The following is a 21,524-nucleotide window of genomic DNA, read 5'->3' as shown; positions in this document are numbered from 1 at the left end:
GAATTGGAAATACATAAGTTGAATAAGGTGTGTTGTGTAAAGGGATAAAATTTACTTATTTGTTTGTTAAAGACATGACTTGAAAGATGCGGGTGGAATTTCACTTACAGTAATGATTGCGTTGCGTAAGTGAAATAAAAGCAGTTATGAATTGAGAAAATGGACAAAATTGTATTCAACAAGAATAAGTTGACAAAGAAAGAATCAGGTTTTATTCTTTTGTTATTACCCTTATTTTCTATACTAGAAATGATATTATGTACATACATCCGTCTGTCTGTCTGTGAATTGAGATAATTGCCAATCAGAGTCAGGCAGCTTTATAATTTGGAAAAAATGGCAAGTATTGATTATGTGATGTAAGTATAGAATAGAGCACAAATAGAAATGGATAACATGTAAGTATTTATTTCTCCGTGTCATTGTGTTCGTATTACTTACTTATTATTGGTTGATATCTATATACTTATGAAAAAATGACTTATTCAACGTTACGTAAAAATTATATGGATAATTTATATAAGGTTTTGTATAAAATAAGTGGTCAAGATCACGAAGAAGTAAATTATGTAACATGTTACATAATACGAACTTATTGTGTGAGTGTGTAACAATTATGCTGAAATTGACGCAGAGAAAATTAAAGTAGCCATTTGTGTGGCTCTAATAATCATTCGGGATAATTAAATTTTTTGAAATTTTGTCAGTTTTTTGATGAATTCTAGACTAAAAAATTTAATGCCCAAAAAGTAATTCATTTTCATTTCACATTCTTTTTATTGAGATGAGCATTATTTCCTTTTAAAACTTTCTCCCTTAAAAAATATAACTTTCTCCGACTCGACATTTCCTTAATGCGTACGACTTTAACGATCGCAACACTCCATTCTGACATTGTTCATCGCCGTATCGTCCGAATCCCCTTGATAAGGCTCAACCTGGGTTTGCAGAGCGCAGACTGCCTGGTTAGATAAGCACCTTCTCGCGTCCGTCCAACTTCCAAAATTCAGTCCGTCACCTTCCTTGGTCTGCTCGGGGATTCCGAGATTCGGGTAGTTGCACAAAATGCGGAGGTTATCGGTGGCCGTGTCATCCCCAAAGGTCAAGGGACCTTCAACCCTGAGCTGGAATCCGGTCACATAACCGTCCGGGGCGAGGGGACGGTCGTCACTCCTGCAGGAGAAAACGTTTCCCCAATTTCCCCATTCGCCAACGAGGCTGGTAATGAAGGCAGTATTGATATTGTTGGGATCTCCGCAGTAGAGCCGGATTCCATTTACGGCAGTGTCGTCCTCATAAGCTCCGGCGCCCTGGTAAGGCTCCGTTCGAATTTGGATGGCTTGAACGTACGTGCCAAAAGGGCATCTGGACCAGGCTGGAAAAATTATGGACAGCGTTTAATACAAAAGCGTTCCAAAATTACATTCTTAAAAAACTGGTATCTAATCATTACTGACCGGAGTATATATGATTCTACTGACACTGGTAATAACGGGTATTACCGTTAGCAATGTTGTGGTAATAAAAAATTTACTAGTCAGAAACAAACTAGTACCAATCCGGTAGGAAGTTATTATCAAATCAATACCAGTGCCGGTTATATATCTGACTCTACCAGATTCTTGACTACATTTTTATGATTTTTTAAAATATATACTTACATCCCCACTGTCCCCAATTCGTCTGGAACGGTGATTCAATCACGATATTTCCCCTCACGCTACCTGCAATCGCACAGAGTAGTGAAATTGCTACGAAGACGGATTTCATGGTGGAGTTATGTAACTAATTGTGCTTAATTGATCACTAAATCGAGGTATGTATGCAAGTCGAATGAAGGATGGAAGCCGTACCGTATTCATTTATACTATTGCTTATCATCTACGTGGCTCGTAGTACCTCAAACTTTCTGTTTCATAATCAAGACCAATTGGAAATAGAAAGATAACATTGTTCAGCATTTCGATAAGTCGGCATGGGTTGGAGTTTGACTTGGTAAACATTTATTTATACAGACGCATCAATTGCTTACTTCCCTTCAGTTGAAATCAAACATTGCACGAGTTTTGCTTATGTAAATGGGACCTTCAGCCAAGGATGTCGAGATGAATCATAACTTGATTGATTGATTACACGAGTAGTGTGACGGAATCTGATAAAAAAAACAGGGGTCGAAAAATATATTATTGTTCTTCGTCACTTGAGAAGTAAAGTGTTTTTATCAAGATTAGCTTATTACTACACGAGTTAATCTACACTTGATGACGGGATGTGTCCAGCAAGGTAGGTAGTCCAGTCCATTGTCCAGTTCAGTGGTCGTCCCCCATTCAAGTTCAATATGCTAACAAAGCTCGTCACAACACAATAAGGATGAAGTCGGATTTGTGGACGTCATTACATTTATTTTGGAGTGGATATCCCACAAAATTGCGATTCCGAATCTTATATTGCAGTAATGGCAACTAAAGCTATTCATAGTTTGCATGATTCCTCCACTTCTAAATTCTCAAAACGAAGGACTTATTGATCCTTGTGTGATTCATTATGTACGTGCATGCATTGTAATTTGTACCATAATTGTGCTACAATTGACAATTTGAGATCGAATCCCCCGGAAGTGATGCACATTGCAGATTGGAGATTATTGTAAATAAATGCTTCTTTTACTTATTTATTAAAAAATTACTTGTCAGCTTTTACTGTGAAGTTGCAATTGGTCGTCAACCTTCCGGGCTTAAATATATGATCAATATGAAATCCAGCTTAATTTTGCTGTATCAAGGAAACAATTTTCTCCACGCGCGGATCTAGAAGAAAGGAAATAATTGAATTGAATATCTACCAATTACACATACTGATCATTAGGCATATGCTACGTACACATTGATAAAGCTGAACTTGAGACGGTAAAAAGTGGATTAATTTACAACAAAATACAGGAAAACTTATTGATGTACTAGAGAAACGTACAAGTAATGCGGATACCCCGTTATTTGCAAATAGATGCAATTTGCTATGCACTCAAGATTATATTTAATAAGACTTTTCTTAAGTTTCAAAAGCTCTTAAGAAATTGGATTCTTTCATCTCACAATTGGCATTGATAGCATAAAGAAATTGGAAAAGTGCAGGATGCTCGATCATCAAAGAAAGAAAAATCCGATTGAAATTTAAGACATGGCAAAGTCACAAAGTAATTTGAGTTACTTGTTTGTCAAAAACAATTCTACGAAATTTTAGGTATCATATTTACAAATACTTGTAATCATGATTCGGGAATAACATGATAAACATCAAGTAAAGCTTCCTTCCCTCACATTTTCAGATTTTATCAGCATTATGCACATTATTTTCAATAATATTATTCCTCACTTACTTAAATATTATTCACAATCGGAAATCCTTCAACTGATTTGATTAAACTGGCAACATTCAAAACAAATTATGCAAATTACCGCACGTGTGCCTGCATGCATAACAGAAAAAGAGCAGAAATAGATATTCTAAAACTTTTTCAATGACCAAAGATTTCATAACGAGCAGAAGGAGTCGAGAAAATAAACCAAACTTTCTCGCCTACTTTCACCCACCCAAAACCAACGCCTAATCACATGGCATAACCCTGGGTGAAAGTTTTAGTTTTGCAATTAGAATAATTAATGACCTAATTTCTGCCTTTGTTTCGTACTTAACAAACGAAAAACAACTTCAAAACTTGCTACACTGAGTTTTTCTGCACAACATTTGCCTCCTCATTCTTCCGTAAATTAGGTCAGGTCAGTGCGACAATGTCGGATTTTCTATATAATCGGCTGGATGATTTACCGCGTGCCCAACACGGGCTTGACTTTTGGCTCGTTTCGTTCCTTCTGATTTCCGGACTGCGTATAGAAATATATCCTGATTTGTCGTGAATCTGTAATGCCGTCCTCGTCCCCCTCTCCTTCTCAACACATAAATTATTGTTGGGGGCAATAATGTGGCCTGATTGTTCGCATCACGACACAACGCCGGCCATGATGGTGCCGGTGCCAAGAATTCGTGAACTGAACCGGGTTAAGGGATTGATGAACCTGAGAATTGTGTAAATCTGGATCATTTTGGTACGTGAGTTATAAAACGAATTGGACCTGATCGCCTGTCTGCATTACGCAGTCTGCATTTTAAGCAGGTCTACAAAGCTTTGATAGTGGGACATACTTTTTTTTTACTTTGTAGGCCTCGATTTGAGCGAAATTCTCCATTTTTTGGAGGGAATACTGACCTAAAATTCCTGAACAATGCATGAACCTATTGAAAACATGGGCTCCTTTGTGTTAAAAACTTTTTCAAACTAAAATTTCCTGACTTTCTACCCCTTGCATTTCCAGTTATACGCTTTAATTTGAAGTGAAAGTCAACTTCTCATCAGCAGCATGGCAAATAATACGGGGGACCCTCCCTCCCATTCCATGTCCAAAAACTGCACTCTCCTCTCCACTCCTGACCTAGTTCTTTCCGTTTCGACGAGAAATTTTCCCAGAAAGAACGGACGGGAACAAAGAGAAACACGGAAATAAATGTGGTTTGTCTGTCATTAGAATTGCGAGAGCTGAGTGGTTCAGCCCTCATTACGTTACGAGGCTGTAATAAAAAAGCATGCATTGTGTGCAAACCAAAATCGGCCTGGTCTTAGGTCAGCGCACTGCATGATGATGAAAATGACCAACATTCCGTATTTGGGACGATCATGGTGGGAAGTAAGTTAAGGGGCCCATTTCACATAATCAGAAATAAACTACGTATGAGGGAGCCGAGGTATGGAGAAAGTCCGGAAATAATATCTTGTAAAATAATCTAGCATTAAATCAAATACTGTTTTCGTTTATTTGCTGAAGCCAAAACGTTGTGTGTATCGTGCCGTAGATATTGCACCCAAATAAATATATCTGGTTTCTAATGATTTGTGAATCTTATTGGTAATAAATACTACCTGCAATAGTTCGCTGCGTATTATGGTTTTGTTCTACAAAGTCTATTTCAAGTCTTGTTTATTTCATTGTGGAAATAAGAAACTGAAATTTTACGTAGAACGTAAAATACGTAAAATAATAGGTAAAACAATACGTAGAATATTGGAAAATCGACGTAGAAAACAACTATCAACTTTCTCTTTTCTTTGAACTTTGTCCATTTTAGAGAAGCAATAGTAGACTGGATGATTTGAATAACAGAAAACAATTTATTACAGGCTGATTAAAATTCTTTTGAAGTAAGAACATTGCTAATTGTTTACAATTCTATGATTCTCGCGAAAATACGCAGTCATAAAATGACGCCGATGATGATCTCGTCGTACGTCGCATGATATTTGTGTACCGAAGAGTTCAGCAGATTGTTGACACTTTTTTGTCGTTCTGCCCAAAAACAATTATTACTGACTGACTGAGATTTGGGTCACAAGATCCACCCGTTTAATCTACTGTTTGTACCGCTGTGTCACGTCCCCTCTGCTGTTCCGAAAGATCAAAATATTGCGACTGAGACAAATAATTCTTACGAAGTTGGACACTTTTTTCTTGGTGTCACGGGTGCAGAATAAAAAAACGACGCAGTGTTTTTCAGGGATTAAATATAATAAAGTATATGACCCTTAAATGAGTAGAAAGCAGCAGTAGAAACGTGTAAGAAGTCCAGCCCTGATTAATTGTTTTGCTCAAATGATAAGTAATACCGACGTCACCTCGCCAGCCATAAATCCATCCAAACAACTCTAACTTGTCACTTCTTTCAGTTATTTATATTTACTTGTGTACTTTCACCACCAAGTAATTCGACTTATCATCCGTACAATCCTTCGCAAACTTTCAACCCACCTCAAATTAGCTTGTTTACAAACATTCTGTCTATTTTGGGCTGAAATTAATTATTTGTATTATATTATTCTGCGTATCATCCTGAGTTACTGTATACAAATAGTTCTGTTAAATCCTGCACAGATTTTATTTATGATAGAAATCCCATACTTTACTTTAATCGTTCCTCACCCGCCCACACATCCGACAAAATGAAAACAAAACATTATTCGACCCAATTAACGAGTAGATTTCCATTGTCGTTAATTTCTAAATATTTGTCATTATAAAGAGATTAAAAGTTGGGTGAGATAAACAGAATTGTCAAAATTGCACAAAGTTTAGTTAGTTTTCAAGTCCAAAACTAACGCAGAAGCTCGCTCTTACGAGAAGAAAGTGCAGAGAAAGTCCGCTCCTTTCTCCAAAATGCGGCACCAAACTCTCCACTCAACAAGTTCAACTTTCTCTCAAAATGAGACAACGTTTTTGAGTCTCAATTTTTGCCTTGCAAATGTAATGAAGCATGATTTCATGAATTCCTCTTTCTCTTATGACCAAAATACAATGAAAATTTAATTCACGGTTTAAACCTAATTTTATAAAATTAATGAAAATGAAAATAATTGACAATGCATCTAAAATTTTAACCGCAAGAATTACCCCTCCGATCCGAGTTTGGCGCAAAGGGCTAAAAAAAAACTTTTTGATCAGCTTGGTGAGCAAAGATCCAGACAGATCCAGTCAGTCCGCTTAAAAAAAGAAGGAAAATACGAAAAATGTCGTTGTGCTGTAAAAACAGCCGAGTAATTATTTGAGTCGTGTCTTAATTAAAATTTGAAACTAAATTATAAAATGCATTAATTATTCGATCCATCTGAAAATTTAATGTGAGCTGTTCTTGACTTTGCCCGGTTTTATTTATTCCATCCAGCTCCGTGTTCGATTTGATTAAAACATGTGATTTATGTGGTAGGAGGACATTATACTTCGTGTAATATTTAATAGTGTAGTAGGGTGGTGACTGACTGGTGAGTTAATCATTTAATTTATATTTATTACTTGTAAGGTGACCATTAATTTTGATTTTGTCGAAAATATTGTTGTGTATAAGACAATTTTGTGCTTTAGTAACGTAGTTGTGGTTTCTGATTAATTTTAGGTGTGGGTGAAGGTGAAGGACGAGTGAAGATATATAACGCAAATTTACTTCGTAATTTGCTAATGCATGATTTATAGCAGTGGACAGAAGTGGACATTATCATGTCAGGTAAAGGATCCAAAAGTAAGGCTGCGGCAAAAGTTCCGGTAAGTTAATTGACCTGACAAGTTTAATCTTTCCTGCTTTAAAGTAATAATTACTTTTAACAACAATAATTATTATTGTGGTTATTAAAACCTAATTTTTTTTCAGCTGTCTGACCGTCCCGGACCGCTGAAACGCGAAGATGTTCTTTGTTCTATCTGTTGGAGTATTTTCATCGAGCCAGTGACCCTTCCTTGTGGTCATGCACTGTGTTGTACTTGCTTTAAAAAACATGTAGCCGAGACGTCCCTTCAGTGTCCGTGTTGTCGGATGCGGATTTCGGTTTGGAGTAGGCGTGCTTTTAAGCAGAATAATCTGGTGGATAAAAAATTATGGGAACGAATTCAGCGTGAGGTAGATAGAATTTTTATGATAAATACTTTTTTGATGGTGATTGAAAAATACTTTTAACAACCGTTTATTTTTATATAGTTTCCCAAATTGGTTCAAACCCGTTTGTTGGGTGAGGACTCACAAAACTTACAGGGTGACGATTTAGTATCCATTTTTGATAAGAATATACCTCTATCAACGGGAGGAGGACATATTAATCAGAGTCCGTCTCCTCTTGCTATCTATGAAAATAATGTTGATGACAATGAGAACGACAAGTTTCCTGTTGAGGCAATATTAAAACGGGATGGAGAAATTAGTTTGGGAAACGGCGAGCTTAAACGAGAGCTGGAAGAAATGAATAAAAAACATATGGAAGACATAGAAAATGAGAGACGAATGGAAGAGAACGAGAGTCAACAACTGATAAGACAATTGCAGACTGAAGCAACTAACCGAGCTAATGAGGAGGAAGAAGAAGATCGCCGTCTTGCAGAACAACTTGCAGAACAAGAAAAGAAAGAATTGGGTGCTGCAATTAATGCGAGACGAAAGCTGTTTACAGAGTCAACCCCACTAACAGCAGGGTCATCATCATTCAGTGGAAATCTGCCTAAAACGCCAAATAACAGTAAGAAATCATATAGCGAGGCTACCACGCCACGTAGACACACTGGAGGGAAGAGGACATCCTTTTCACTCTCAGGATCAGCGGAACGGCCCAATAATAAAAAACAAAAGAGTGGACGACTGACTTTATCACAGCCTTCTCCGGCCAGTGGTGGTAGTGGCCAAAACTCTCAGAATTCAATTTTGAAATATATTTCTTCTTCATCGCAACAGCAACAACAATCCAACACTTCTCCATGTTCACAATCTAGTTCATCTTCGGTTTTAATTTTAAGCTCTCCTAAACCATCGACATCAACTGCCGCCAAGTTGCAATATAAGTTAGCACAACAAGATACACCCGGGTCATCCTTTGTATCAGCGTCGTCCGCTTTCTCATCTATAAAACCAGTTAACAAAGGGCTGGCTGCGCAAGTCGTACCTTCAAAGTCGCTAATTTATCAGCAGTCAATTCTGAAGCCTATGAATCGAACAGAGAAAGGAGAAATATTGATGCAAAGTAATGAATTTGACGAAACTGGAGGAGCGTCAAAAGATAGCGAGCGCGATATTCCAACTCCAAATTCAATTGATCTGGAAGTCAATTATCATTTTCGTCCAATTAGATCGGCCCCAAAAACGCCACCACAGAAATTACCTGATGGTTCTTTCCTACCCGAACCGTTAATGGTGAAGACCACGCCTGTAAAACTTGTTCCCTGTGTGATCATAGATATTTCTGGAAACGATGATGACGAAAATTCGCAACGTATGGATAATGATTACGGTAATATCAGATTAATAGGATTTTTGCACTGTAAATGGCATTTTAACTGATTTTGCATCTCCGTATTCTTCAATTTGACAGATTTAGAACCAGAACGAGAGTCAGAGTTCAATATTTCATGCATTCCACTGGAAAGTCTTCAAGATCCGTCTGAAAACACGCAGGGTTCACCAAACTCTCAATTGAACGTTACAAATTCACCATTCTATGTTGAGCATCATGACGCTCAGCCAACTATTAATTTTGACGACAATGCACCATTGGATACTCTTCAAGTAGATGAAACAGATTCTGCACAAGCAGGTAATTCAAACCCACCAACAAAACTAACAAGTACCACTGATCAAAATTCACAAGTCATGGACGACGATCTTTCTTGGCTTCTCGATGAAGATTTGCCAGACAGTCAAGATTCCCAAGTCTCGGCCAATATCGACCTAGGCATGGTCAAAAAACAAGCAGAAGAACTGAAGCGCATTCGAGAAAGACAACTCCAGGAAGAAATGGATTTAAGACTTGCACGGAAACTGCAGAAAGAATTGAATCAACTTCCTTCTCGACGAACTGAAGAAGAGAATCCATTCAGTCTTCGCAACTGGCTTAACAACAAGCGTCAATCTACTACTACCAGTTCCAATTGTACGATTGGATGTAGCGAACCGTCGACATCCTCTCATGCTAATAATCAACGGGGTGAGGCTCAACAACCCACCCGACGGTCTACACGACGGTCACACGCTACAATTCCCCAGGACACTTTTCTTTGTTCAACTCTTGGTGTTAAAGACGAAACGACTGAGTGATTTATTCCTTTCTCATGGAAAAAAAACATATTTACAGATTTTTCTCTTATTTATTTTACCTTATGATCAACAATGTAATCGTACCATTACTTAAATATCTATTCGTGTATTCGCAAATATATATTATATCATCGGTTAATAATAACCTTATACATTATCGTCGTATTTCTTCTCAATGTAGTGTATAATACTACGTGTCATGTTATACATTGTTTCTTAACTTTTGTTATTATATCTTACTTACAAAAGTACACACGTACATAATTTAAAATATACATACTTTTAATAATAATTGATGATTGAGTGATTTCTACATATGAGTCAAATATTCATTCTTATAATTCAATATTATGTAACAACAACTGAACTATTAAGTTTAGGTGTGGGATCAATAGTGTGTAACTGACAGACAGACATTTTCTGTATCAAAATTTTTTAACAATGTGTGATGATGGTGTTGATGGTTGATTGATTGAAAATTTCCCAAACCTGAACAGTGATTTAAATAGTATCGTTATTACGTGCATACATACATATACAAAATATTGTCTAAACTATTAATGTAACCTTGAAATATAATGACATGAAAACGGATTATCTGTGTATCGACAACCACTCACTCATTTTCCCCAATTTTCCACCAGTTGGGCCCAATTTCCCTTAAAAACATTTTGCATTATTCAATCCCATCACGGAAGGAAGTGGAGTGGTGTTCATTACGCAAGAACGAAACCATACTTAAAACAAAACCTTATAAAATTCAGAATTCATTATTGTTTTATAAATACACGATTCATTACATAATAAAGTTGCATTTAGCAATGGGAGAATAATGGCACGAAGACGACGTCTTTAAGGAAGTGTCACTTTGCTCAGTAAGCCAAGTCACTTAGTCACAAAAGAGATTAAATCCCTTTGTTTCATCTGATTCTTTGACTCACTCAAGTACTGCATGGTTTCCGCTCACTCGTTATGCAGTATTTGCACCCGGTATGGTACGTGAACAGTGGCCGCGGAAGCTTGAGGGGACAAAAGAGGGGCAATGTCCCCACGGTTGCTCGATGTCCGCATCATCTGCCCATGTTATATAAACCCCGCCCTCCCCTATCCTACAATGCTAATGTCCCCACATGTCCCCACGCTTCCGCGGCTACTGCATATGCACAAAAGTCAATCCACTTCACACCACGCGTCACAAAAAGAGACTGCAAGAATTTGAATTTGAGAAAATGAGAGTCAAAAAGACAATTATTCAAAGACGGTAGCGTTTCATTTGATGTGTCGGACGGATAATAATGTGGCGTCGTCGTTTCTTTGTTTGCTCGTGGGGAGATGAATTGGATTGGATTAAGGAGTTTGCTTTACTTATAGGCAGCTATGTACGTATGTAAATCGCTATGCAAGCGATGATGCCAAATAAAGTCTTTCATTTCTGCATCTGCTCGCCTTCCTCTTTTTGTGTGAATTTGTTCTTGTGCAATTGTTCATGCAAAGCTATTTAACAGAGAGGAAGTTATACTAGAAGGCTTATTTGATTAGTTTCTCTTCGAGAGAGACAAAATAAATGAAAAACATGGTTGGAAAAAGGAGCAAGTTGTAGAAAAAATTATTAGTGTTTAGTTGAACCGGAAATTGGAGCCTTGTAAGAATTGGATTTCTCTTGAGACATGTTATCCTCCAGGCTTGTCGGTGTTCTTGTCCAGTTTCTTCTTCTGATCGTGTTTGTGTCTAGTGAGTGGTGTATCTGATTTTAAGTTGAAAAACCTCTGAAAATACGTAAAAATTTATTAAATATTTTCGAAATCTTCATAATTTCAGGTCCAGCCCATGCCAAATCCAGCAATAGTTCTAAAGAAGTAGTCGAAGAGGACGCCACCGTTGCAGCATCAACGACGACCGAACAAGGGCAAAGCGTCGCTGAAAAGAGAAGCATTTCCGGTATCGCATCTCTTCTCCATCACATCACAGACTTGCAAAAACTGGGCGGACTTGCACAGATTTCTCAACTACACAGCAATCTTCCAGCCTCCCTTTCCTCCAGTTCGTCTGGGTTTGAGGATTACGGGAATGGTGGCGGCGGTGGTGGTGGTGGACAAAATGACGGGTCCAATTACGACACTAATTACAACTATGATGATAAGAGCAGCAGCAGCAACAGTGATAAAATGGGCAGAGGGAAGAATAATTATGATGACATTAGAAGCTTAACGACCTCTTCATCACCGAAAAGTCGGTACAGTGGTGGGAACAGCTTTCCCGGGTCACGGTTCCCCCCACGGTTTCCCCCGCCGGAAGATATCTTCCGAGATTTCAGCTCCGATCGACATCATACCGAAAAGGATGGGAACTCGAAGGGGAATAAGGACAGTTTTTCCAGTAATGACGGGTATGACGATTACAGCGATAAGGATCGTGATCGAGGCTACTTTGATAACACGTACTACCCCACGGAAGATTCAAACAGTAATAATAAAAAACAATCTGGTGGCGGAGATAATAATGACGACACGCCATTTTTTCCATCCCACGGAGTCCCCACCAGCCCACACAAGGCGCCGTCGTATCGACCCCTTCAAACCCCGCAGGAGTATCGGCTTCCTCTCTACACGAATAATTACGGTGGTGTTGCCAGTCTGCGTGGAAAAAATTATAACGCAATTCCCAATTCTAATCAGAAATTAGGTTTGTCCATGTCCTACTATCCTGGAGGGAGAGGAGGAAGCAGTGGTGGTGGTGGTGGTAGTGGCGTAAATAACGAATTATTAGGTTACCACCACCCAGACAGCCACCCAAACTTCGTCGACCCCACGACCCGCCATCACCAACTTCTTTCCAGATACGCGTCCGGAAACAAGAGCCCGAGTCGCGGTGAAGGTTTCCCATACGGTCTCCCACTTCCCCCAATTCCGCCCGGATTCGGTGGACAAGATTACCCGGAATCGAACCCCAGAGGAAATAAGAAGGCAAACTCTCGTGAAACCAGCTATAGCCGAGGGTACGTCCCATCCTCACCGTACGACCACTTTCCCCACGCCTCAGCCCCCACGCAAGTCGAAAGCTATGGCGCAGTGTCACGCAAGACGTCATCATCATCACCACGGAAACAGGACGATGGCGAGGATGATCATCATCAAGATGATGACGATGACACTTCCGGTTATAGCGGTCTGACTGACCGACCACCACCACCAGCACCCACACCATCCTCATCGTCACGACCTATCCGCTACAACGAGTACGGTTATCCAACCACCACATCCACAGTAAATTCATACCCCACCACACCCCCAAGTCCGACCTCGCCGTACATGCTGAGTGCCGAGAATGACTACCAGAATCAAATTCAACTCACCAACGCTGCAAATTTCGGACTCTCTGCCCCCTTAACGTCCCAATTGAATAATTACCCACTTCTCACTAATGCACTGAACGGTCTTTCCGCCGCTTCCGCCATGTCACCCGCGTCCCCCTCGTTGTACGACGGTTTGGCAGGATATGGGCTCGGTACTAGTAGTGGAAGTGCCGGATTTGGTGGCGTATTTTAGCTAACGTCGCACCAAACCACCAAGTATAATTGTTATTGTTATCTTTGTTTCATAGTGAGAGTCACTTTTCGCTCTCTCTCCTCCTGTCATTAGTGTATACATAAGTTGGGTTGGGCATATGTACGGGTGGCTGGCGTGGTGGTATCAGATACGACTTGTATATGATCATTACCACCACGAATTAATTTAATGGGGAACGAAATAAAAGTTGAGAGCATAACAGTTGCATGAACACGCGTATTTCTAAATGCATAAGTCGAAATACGACTCAAACGTAACAAAGGAAAAGCGTAAAACTCATGGGATCCGGAAGTGAAAGTCGCTCCCTTCGGAGGCTAGATGACGTCGCAATGGTGCAGCCTTCTTCTTGGAGAGTTTATCATCCTCCCTCATCATCATACTTTTTTTGCTTTCTCTCTTCATCCATCCAGCAGCTCAGCAAGAAGCCGTCCTCCAGTCCAGTCCAGGCCAGCATTTCGCCAAGTCTGAGACACGGTTTGGAGAAACATGGTCTTTTATATGCTTTCTCCATTAGTCCAGATATCAGAGACGAGTCCCTATTTCGTGGTTCCAGCAGACAAGATATGAAATTATGGTGGAGTGAGATTCTTACACACTCCTGGTCCATCGAACTTGTAAAATTACAGACAAATTGACAAGATCAACAAACCCGAAAAAAATCCCGTGAAACTTATCCCCCTTTCAATTTACTTTTCTCCCATAAAACAAAATAATTTTTCACGCTGAAAAAAATAATCAGACTTATCACTCAAGCCCCATAAAAGGGTCACACCTACTTTGAAGAATCCAACTCTCCATCTGTACCAAATAGATCTCTCTCTTTGCCTTTGATATAAACTGCTTCTCCAAGTAAAACCCGTCATCCGTCCTTCCTGCTTTCTTTCCTCCTCCAACTCTCACCCACCAAACCCAGCATCTCTCTTTCTCCATATGAAGGATGAACTCGACAAGAAACCAAATGAATGCTGCGATGCAACTTCCACCACTAACTCTCACATACATAGTAGTGGAGGACTGAACTTGTCCTATGTAGGACCCACCAACCACCCCGGCATACACTGTGTAGTAGGGCTAGTTTTGCGCATAAATCGATTTTTGGAGAATTTTGAGTTCTCTCTCTACTCGTCTACTAGCTAACCGTGCTTGCTTTCTCCACACTTGACTCCACGGTGGAGGAACAACTCGTCTCAGTCACTTTACTCCAACCTTCCCAGCCAGACAGGGAGAAAGAGAGTAGAGAAATCCTCATCCGGAGGTATTTTCATCGTCAAAAAAGTCGTGCTCCCAGCAGCAAAATAGTGTAAGTACTAGTACGACCGACAGAAGAAGAAGAGTAGCTCGCTGGCCTGGCTCCGTTTTCTTCTTCTTCTTCTTCTTCTAGTAAATAATAATAAAAGTACTAACGGCTTTATTATTACCGCCTTCACATTTTTTAGAATAAAGTTTTTTTTTTCTTGGCCATATTTATCAAAAAGTTTGTGGGAAACAATTATACAAAAAAAAAGAAATTTTTTTTGAACTGGATAGGTTTGAATAAAACTTTTTTGAAGATTTGTGCAGTGAAATTGTGTGTGCAGTGAAAAAAGAGAGAGACTGGATATTCGGCCGGAAATATTGAAGTGGTATATTTACACTTTTTTTCACTCGCTCGTTCCGTCGGCGTTCCTCCATCTGATCCCAAATCTTACTGCTGCTCAGTTGGCTGGTGGTGCAGGAGGACTGAGGGGAAAAATTTTTCAAACAAAACAACAATGGTAGGATTACTTTGGTTAATCCGCTATATAATGAAAAAAAAACTTTAAGCAGGAAGGAATCAAGGGGAAAAGGATAGGATTTTTTGAAGGAAAATGTTATCCGGGAAAAATTAGAGTGAAGTAGAAAATTACATTTATTTAACTTTCTTGAAATGGTAGAAAAAAGTATAAAAACTTGGTGAAAATTGGAATTATTATTGCATACTAAAATACAGAGAAAAGTAATCAACAGTAGTAGGTTTTTTTATGCCGAAAAATTTTCCAATTTGCCACAAAGTAATGAAAAATTGGATTAATTCTTTTATTGAATGAAACCTTATACCAACTTGATTAAATATTTTTTTATAATTTCAACCACGACGTTATTCAATCACATTTATTAAGAATTTTATTACGACATGCAATAATAAAATTTTCCAATTTGACTAATCTCCCCTTTCACCAAAATTTACTTCATTTCCCAATTTTCTCTTTTATGTCTAGTTCTACTCGCAGTAAAAAAACGTGAAACTCAAGAAGAAGAGATGAAAAGTAGGTATAGAAAGGAACGAAACGTGTCTTCTCTTCTTCTTCAGGCCATGTTCGTCTAAATACCCAATTTCTAAATCTCTTGATACTTCTTACTAAAATATTTAGAGAATTGCATCAACCCGGATGAAACTTGGCTATATATTTTTCTCCTCACTTTTAATAGGTTCAAGTCGAGTTTTAGACAGTCTTCTTTTTCTTCTCTCCCTTCTCACAGATGGGCATTTTTCCTCTACGAGGAGATGTGGATGCATCTTACATAAATGGCAAGAGACTTATGTAACACTACCAACCACGGCATACCAATATTTTCCCAAGTTGAGACTACAATAAGTTAAAAATACGGGGAAAAGTGTGAAATATATAAAAGTAACTAGTCATTCTTAATGGAATACGTAAGTCGGAAGCGAGTGAAACTTTGTCTTTTCTTTCCCAACAACTTCTTCTTTTCCTTCGTTTCGACACAAATCCAATAAGTTTTTTGCTCTCTGTTCCACCTGCAAATTTCCACAAGTCCACTACGCCAACAAACTAACTCTTCTCTTCTCACACGGAAGAAAGCGGTCACGAAGAAGAAGAGTGAGAAAAATCTAAAGTTTTACTTACGGGTGTCAAGTAGGTCTTTTCTCCCAATGTTGATTACTAACCTTCTCCTCCCGAGTAAAGTAAGGGATCAAGGATTAAGATTAATTAGGCGAGACGATGATGTGATGAAAAAGTAAGGAATTGGTTGGTTCCTGGTTGGTGGTGAAAGGTGTCAATGCAGCATCATTTACCCCGCTGACCTACTAAATAGCTGACTGACTGACTGAAATGTTTAGGACGTGAATAGAATCACAAAACTTTTACTTGTTTCAATAAATGCGTGTGTTTCACGTCAATTACTAACAACGCGCCTTCACTTTCACGCCTTGTCAACACACGAAAAGAAAAAGATTGAGCCTCAGGGAGTTACAAGTAAGGAAGAAGGAACGAAATAAAGTTTAATTGTCCAAACAATTGCGAGATGAAATGAAGGATAAGAAGAAAGCAGAGAGTGCCAACTGTTTTACAAGTAGTGGATCACAGTAAAGATTAGATTAGATTGGATCAGATTCAAAAATCGGTGTTGTACGTAACACCGTTTTCTTTAAGGAAGAAATAAACATGGACAAGAAAATTGACTTTCTCTTAATTTTTAGGGACTTGATTGGAATTCAGAGCACTATTTTCCTCCCTCTTTCTCATCACGACTTTGTCCAACATCTAGGAGCGAGGACTACTTTCTCTTAATCTAGGCTACGACATAAGTATTATGCGGGATGAGCGTATCTTGTTAGTTTCCACCAATTTGGAAGAATTACTCCCATTACTTTTACAAGCTGGGGGGATATTTCTCTACATAAAGTAAAATGAGGAAAGGATAAGCTCTCCTTCGTAGAAATAAAGTGCAACCAGGAAGTTAAGACGGCGTGATGGTGGTGGGTGAGCAGTGGCCGCGGAAGCATGGATGGGGACAGAGGGACAATGTACCCACGGGTATTCGATGTCCCCATCATCTCGACATGTTATATAAACCGCTCCCTCCCCTATCCTACAATATTAATGTCCCCACGACTTCCGCGGCCACTGTCGAGTGAGGCGACTTGACTTGACTTTCTCTCTTCCTACACAGCATCTCCCATATTTGAAGGAATATGTCGTCACGATCGTCACGTTAAGCTGCATACCACGAGTTCATATCTAACCACACATCAAAAGTAGTGGGTGGTGTGGTTTGGTTTGGTTTTTGGTTAATGTACATAAATACATTCTTCACACAGCACTCTTGCCACTGCATGATTAAACAGAACGTCGAGAAAATGTCACTCTCTCTCTCTCTCCTTAACACCACAATTTTCTCACTAAAACCAAACCCTCACCGAGTTCATAATGTCAAAATCTGCATTAATTTCCACCGAAATACTTGCACATACCAAAAATTATGGGTGACACGTGTCCCTACAATATGTGGACAGACCACGGCCGGAATCTGTAATTCTAATAGAATCGCTCCACTTCTCTTTGGTAAGATTCGAGTCCTTGATTCCGCCGAGTATGCAGTCCTATACTGCGAAATAGTAGCAAACCAACTATGCATCCCTCCATCCATCCACCCAGAGAGAAAGTAAGCAAAAAGAGAGAAAAAACAGCACGACTAGGATGAGTCTACTAATGGAGGATGCCGGATTGAATGCTGAACAGTTAGACACAAAAAAAACTACGCCACGTATTTCCTAACCAGCCTGAACTGTTGACCGTGGTAGTAGTAGAGTCGCCCATGTAGTAATCAGTGGCCGCGGACAATGTCCCCACGATTGTCCCATCATCTCCCCATGTTATATAAACCCCTCCCTCCCCTATCCTACAATGTTAACGTCCCCACATGTAGCTTCCGCGGCCACTGGACTAGTAATATTACCGACGGCGGTGTGGTTTAGGTCTACTTTTGTCTCTGCCTTGATCGGCATCCAATCCCTCCGTTTTCACATCCAATTCACGACTGCATCAATGTCCACTTACTCCAAAAATCCGGACACACACAATTCCTTTACTGCGGGACCCTTCAATCATCCCGTTGAAACAATTCGTGTCGCCAATCAACAATGTATGTATTTTCTTAAAGGGACAAAAAAACTTTATTGATTTCGTTTGGTGGGGAAAAGTTTAAAAAAGAAAGTTCTTTTTTTTAAGAAGAAGAGAAAGTCACACGTGGATAAAAAAAGATGAAGTAGGAAAAAAAAGTAAAAGTTTTTTGATGTTTGTTATATATCGATCCATTCTTGGATGAAAGATATGATGCGGTTATAGAATTGCGGTTGGTGAGAAGGATTACCTCATTCTTTTGGTGACTAGTTTTCTCCTCTCTGTCTGGTAATAATAATTGTACGTATGAGAGGTTGTGTATGTACGGTTGAGTGAGAGGATTGGGAATTTATAAGCTTATCAATTTGTATGTGAGAGGATTATAGATTTGCGCGGTGATGGGAGAAAGGTAAAATTTGCAGAGAGAGAGATCAACTACGTAATCCTTTTACTGCTGACTTTTCCTCACATAAATACGAAATAATACAACAATGAATAAGTTTCACTGAGCGAGAAATTGGAGGGCAAACAGACAATTTCTTTCAAAATTGTTAATAGGGATTGTTACCTTTTGTTGCAAAAAGTTGACAAGCAAAGTATCATCTGCAAAGTTATGAAAATAATAATGATTCGTAAATATTATTATGGCGTCATTCATAATCACAATAAAAAAGTAAAAAATCCTTAATCGCCCAACTTTTCTCGTTATTTATTAAGAGAACTTTGCAAAATTTTGTTGAATTTTCTTTCATCTTTTTTCTTCTTTCTATGTTTCCTTCTTTCACTTATACATACATTTCTGATGAAAAACGTGATTTTTTTCTTCTTTTCTCTCCACAGAACCGGCTCAGACGAAGCGATGAAAAAGCCAGCCACGATCACCACCAACAAGCCACCACGATACAAAAACTCCTCGAGAGATGAGAGCCCACTCATCATTTGATGGCTTATCGAGCCGTGTAAAGTAAAGTGATACTACTCTCTCTTGAGTGAAAGAGTGTTAAGTGTTTTCGAGCCAGGTTTTCTGTCCGTTGTTGGTTCTTGTCTCTTGAAAATTTATGATGATGACTTGATTCACGGCCCACCAGATAAAAAAGTGGTTGAGAAGGGTCGAGTGCTTGGTCGGAGATTGGATTGAATTGAACTGAACTTTCTCTTCAAAAAGAGGCAAAAAAAACCATTATGTAGCCAGCTACAGGTGAACAAACCGTTTAATAAATGACCAAATCGCACTTGTTAACTAAACCTTTGCAACAATGGGGGTACGAAGAATGTTAATGATGATTTTTTTACGCGACCACTTCCCTCCGCTGATCTAAAAAAAGTGAGTGTGCCTACCCAACCCTTTTTGGGCGTGTGAAATGTAGTGGAGCATGGATGGGTTAGCTCCGTCGTCATCTGCATCATCATCAACAACACGGAAGCTTTTAAATTCATCGCCACGTCGAGATCATCATCATCATCTTCATCAGCATAATTTACAGGTCTATTCGTCACGAGGGACGAGGAAGACGCCGCCAACGACTCATCATTACGACGACCCCGACTCATTGTCATTTTTAGCCTCGCTCCTACTTGGCGTAATAATAATAAGCGTTAAGCTGACAAGAGGAGCAAATTGGGGGGAATTATTCTTATCAAGGACAAGTGCTACTCGTAGTGCTGGTAATAAATCAGGATTGCAAATAGTAGGACGAGATCATGCTTCCGAGGAGGAACTGGTGGTGAGAAAAAGTGCGGAATGTTATTACAGGCGAGAAATTGAAACTGTTTTTACTCCTCGACTACTTGGCAGCAAGAGTGGTGCTTGTGGTCGTTTTTGTGGTGGTGAAAGTGTGTCCGTTTCAATTTTGTTAGTGGTGGGACTCTCACGAATTATAGCATGTCTGGGAAACGCCGCGTGTTTTCGCTCGGTGGTCGCAAACTGGGGTCGGTGGGAAGTGGGGAGCGGATTGTCAAGTACTCGACGGGACATTCTCACTCGGACAATAAGGACGATGATTTAGAAGACATCGCCATCGTGTCCAATACCGACTTGGGAGAGGTGAGGGAAGCGTGGGAATAAATGTGGAGGTTAAATATACTGTTAGAAGTCTGGTGTAGTCAGGCAGGTGTTGGTTTCTCGGTGTTAAACTTGCTACCGGTTTGGTATTAAAATTATACCGGGGATTAGAAACTTGCTACCGATATGGTAAAACTTTAATACCGAGCTATTGCTATAACGTATTAGTCATGGTAGAGTCTATATGAATACCGCTTTGTATCATTTTAATACTGGATTTCTAAGAGTTTAATGATAATAAGTACGATAGTAAAGTTCATACTTATCATGCGTCATCGTTACATAATTTCAAACTTTTACTTCTCCAACTCGACTAGTTTTTAGCATACACAAAAATTGAAAGTTTCAAAAAAAATGTTGCAATTCAAACAAACTTGTAACGAATATCAAATCGGGATGAAATACTTGACAGTCGAAATTATTATTTTTTGAAATTGTAGTAGCGAATGAATTATAGATTCTTCATCACTAAATATGGGACTGAATTTTTTCATTTGATAAATTATATGAATGAAAATATTTTTCTGAAAAAAAAAGAATTATATTAAACTGCTCCTTGATTACAGGTGACATATGGAGGTGGGCAGGCTCCCAATTACTCACAGGCCAATGGACCTAGGCTCGTTCCAGGTGAGATTTGTAACAATTTTTTTTTCTGGTATAATAATTTATGTCAGAAAATGGGAGAAGGTTTGCAGCATGAAAAGTATGAAAATAATGACGCAGCGTTATTTATGGAATCCTTTTATAAATTGAACAAACAGAAATGATCCTTCACTTGTCACTTATCCTTCAATCCCACATTCGTCAGTAATCCTCCCCCTGCCACGAGTGCCAGTCAGGCAGTACGACTGCATATCCAGCTCGAGAGGTGGAGGAGGATATTTTTGATCCCTCCAATTTTCACGATTGCTTTCTTCCTAGAAAAAAAAATACTCGTAAAATCAGGGTTGGCAGGTAGTCACCTTTTGTAATGTCACATTCGTATCCAATTATATTAAATATGCGGATCTTGATATTTTTAAAGTCGGGGGTAAGGTTTCTGCTAGTTTTAAATGTAATAAGACGAGAAAAATAGCACTATTTTGTTGTAGAAGAGGTTTTATGCTTATCACTTTTAGAGATCTGGCATAGTCACGCAAGCATTGATTTCTCGGTGTAAAAGTTGCTACCGCTTGGTAATAAAATTACGGTCCGTAAAAATTTCTTACCGATATGGTAAAACTTTAATACCGAGCAACTACTACAGATATTACTTATCAATACCAATTTAATTGAGGCATGAGAATACCACTCGGTATTATTTTAATACTGGATTTCTAATATTTATGTAGCTGGTGT

General features: G+C 39.0%; 4 protein-coding genes across 10 annotated transcripts in view; 3 read left to right on the top strand and 1 right to left on the bottom strand.

Annotated features, from left to right (window-relative positions):
* Positions 1-753: 753 nt before the first annotated feature.
* On the bottom strand, positions 754-1,847 carry LOC110851885 (vitelline membrane outer layer protein 1). The gene is made up of 2 exons (XM_022099813.2): positions 1,662-1,847; positions 754-1,375 (listed from the first exon to the last, which is right to left on the bottom strand). Exons 1-2 carry the CDS (start codon positions 1,768-1,770, stop codon positions 867-869), a joined length of 618 nt encoding a protein of 205 aa, XP_021955505.1. The 5' UTR covers positions 1,771-1,847; the 3' UTR covers positions 754-866.
* A 4,687-nt stretch (positions 1,848-6,534) lies between these two features.
* On the top strand, positions 6,535-10,263 carry LOC110852355. Of its 3 annotated transcripts, none has more exons than XM_022100404.2 (6): positions 6,535-6,862; positions 6,994-7,139; positions 7,246-7,491; positions 7,570-8,866; positions 8,948-9,169; positions 9,260-10,263. In XM_022100404.2, the coding sequence occupies exons 2-6, from the start codon at positions 7,095-7,097 to the stop codon at positions 9,667-9,669; spliced, it is 2,220 nt and encodes a 739-aa protein (XP_021956096.1). In that variant the 5' UTR covers positions 6,535-6,862; positions 6,994-7,094; the 3' UTR covers positions 9,670-10,263. The 3 variants fall into 3 exon arrangements, with proteins under 3 accessions (XP_021956096.1, XP_021956095.1, XP_035709670.1); XM_022100403.2 differs by having other exon boundaries at positions 6,537-6,721; positions 6,808-6,862; positions 8,948-10,263; XM_035853777.1 differs by having other exon boundaries at positions 6,537-6,862; positions 8,948-10,263.
* A 952-nt stretch (positions 10,264-11,215) lies between these two features.
* On the top strand, positions 11,216-13,442 carry LOC110852705 (probable ATP-dependent RNA helicase ddx17). The gene is made up of 2 exons (XM_022100817.2): positions 11,216-11,400; positions 11,488-13,442. The coding sequence occupies exons 1-2, from the start codon at positions 11,337-11,339 to the stop codon at positions 13,212-13,214; spliced, it is 1,791 nt and encodes a 596-aa protein (XP_021956509.1). The 5' UTR covers positions 11,216-11,336; the 3' UTR covers positions 13,215-13,442.
* Positions 13,443-14,400: 958 nt separating this feature from the next.
* Positions 14,401-21,524, top strand: part of LOC110852704 (cyclic nucleotide-gated cation channel alpha-3) — a 57,891-nt gene continuing 50,767 nt past the window's right edge. Inside the window, exons 1-3 of one of the 5 annotated variants that reach the window (XM_035853605.1) lie at positions 14,401-14,989; positions 18,962-20,165; positions 20,750-20,813. In XM_035853605.1, the coding sequence (XP_035709498.1) occupies positions 20,004-20,165; positions 20,750-20,813 (226 nt within the window). In that variant the 5' untranslated portion in view covers positions 14,401-14,989; positions 18,962-20,003. Of the gene's footprint in view, positions 14,990-15,894; positions 16,133-17,978; positions 18,144-18,961; positions 20,166-20,749; positions 20,814-21,524 lie in introns of those variants that run through there. The other 4 variants (XM_035853604.1, XM_035853601.1, XM_035853602.1 and 1 more) reach the window with 4 other exon arrangements.

The sequence above is a fragment of the Folsomia candida genome, unplaced genomic scaffold (genome assembly GCF_002217175.1).
Source record: "Folsomia candida strain VU population unplaced genomic scaffold, ASM221717v1 Fcan01_Sc007, whole genome shotgun sequence".
NCBI lineage: Eukaryota > Metazoa > Arthropoda > Collembola > Entomobryomorpha > Isotomidae > Folsomia > Folsomia candida.
Note: the sequence above shows the minus strand (reverse complement) of the source record. Positions and strands in the feature narration are given on the sequence as shown.

Bases quoted from the DNA above. Each gene is read 5' to 3' on its own strand.
- LOC110852355 (XM_022100403.2), top strand. From the start codon at position 7,095: ATGTCAGGTAAAGGATCCAAAAGTAAGGCTGCGGCAAAAGTTCCG. The intron at 7,140-7,245 runs GTAAGTTAATTG...ATTTTTTTTCAG, and splicing joins AGGCTGCGGCAAAAGTTCCG to CTGTCTGACCGTCCCGGACC. The intron at 7,492-7,569 runs GTAGATAGAATT...ATTTTTATATAG, and splicing joins GGGAACGAATTCAGCGTGAG to TTTCCCAAATTGGTTCAAAC.
- LOC110852705 (XM_022100817.2), top strand. From the start codon at position 11,337: ATGTTATCCTCCAGGCTTGTCGGTGTTCTTGTCCAGTTTCTTCTTCTG. The intron at 11,401-11,487 runs GTGAGTGGTGTA...TCATAATTTCAG, and splicing joins TCTGATCGTGTTTGTGTCTA to GTCCAGCCCATGCCAAATCC.
- LOC110851885 (XM_022099813.2), bottom strand. From the start codon at position 1,770: ATGAAATCCGTCTTCGTAGCAATTTCACTACTCTGTGCGATTGCAGGT. The intron at 1,376-1,661 runs GTAAGTATATAT...TAATTTTTCCAG, and splicing joins GAATTGGGGACAGTGGGGAT to CCTGGTCCAGATGCCCTTTT.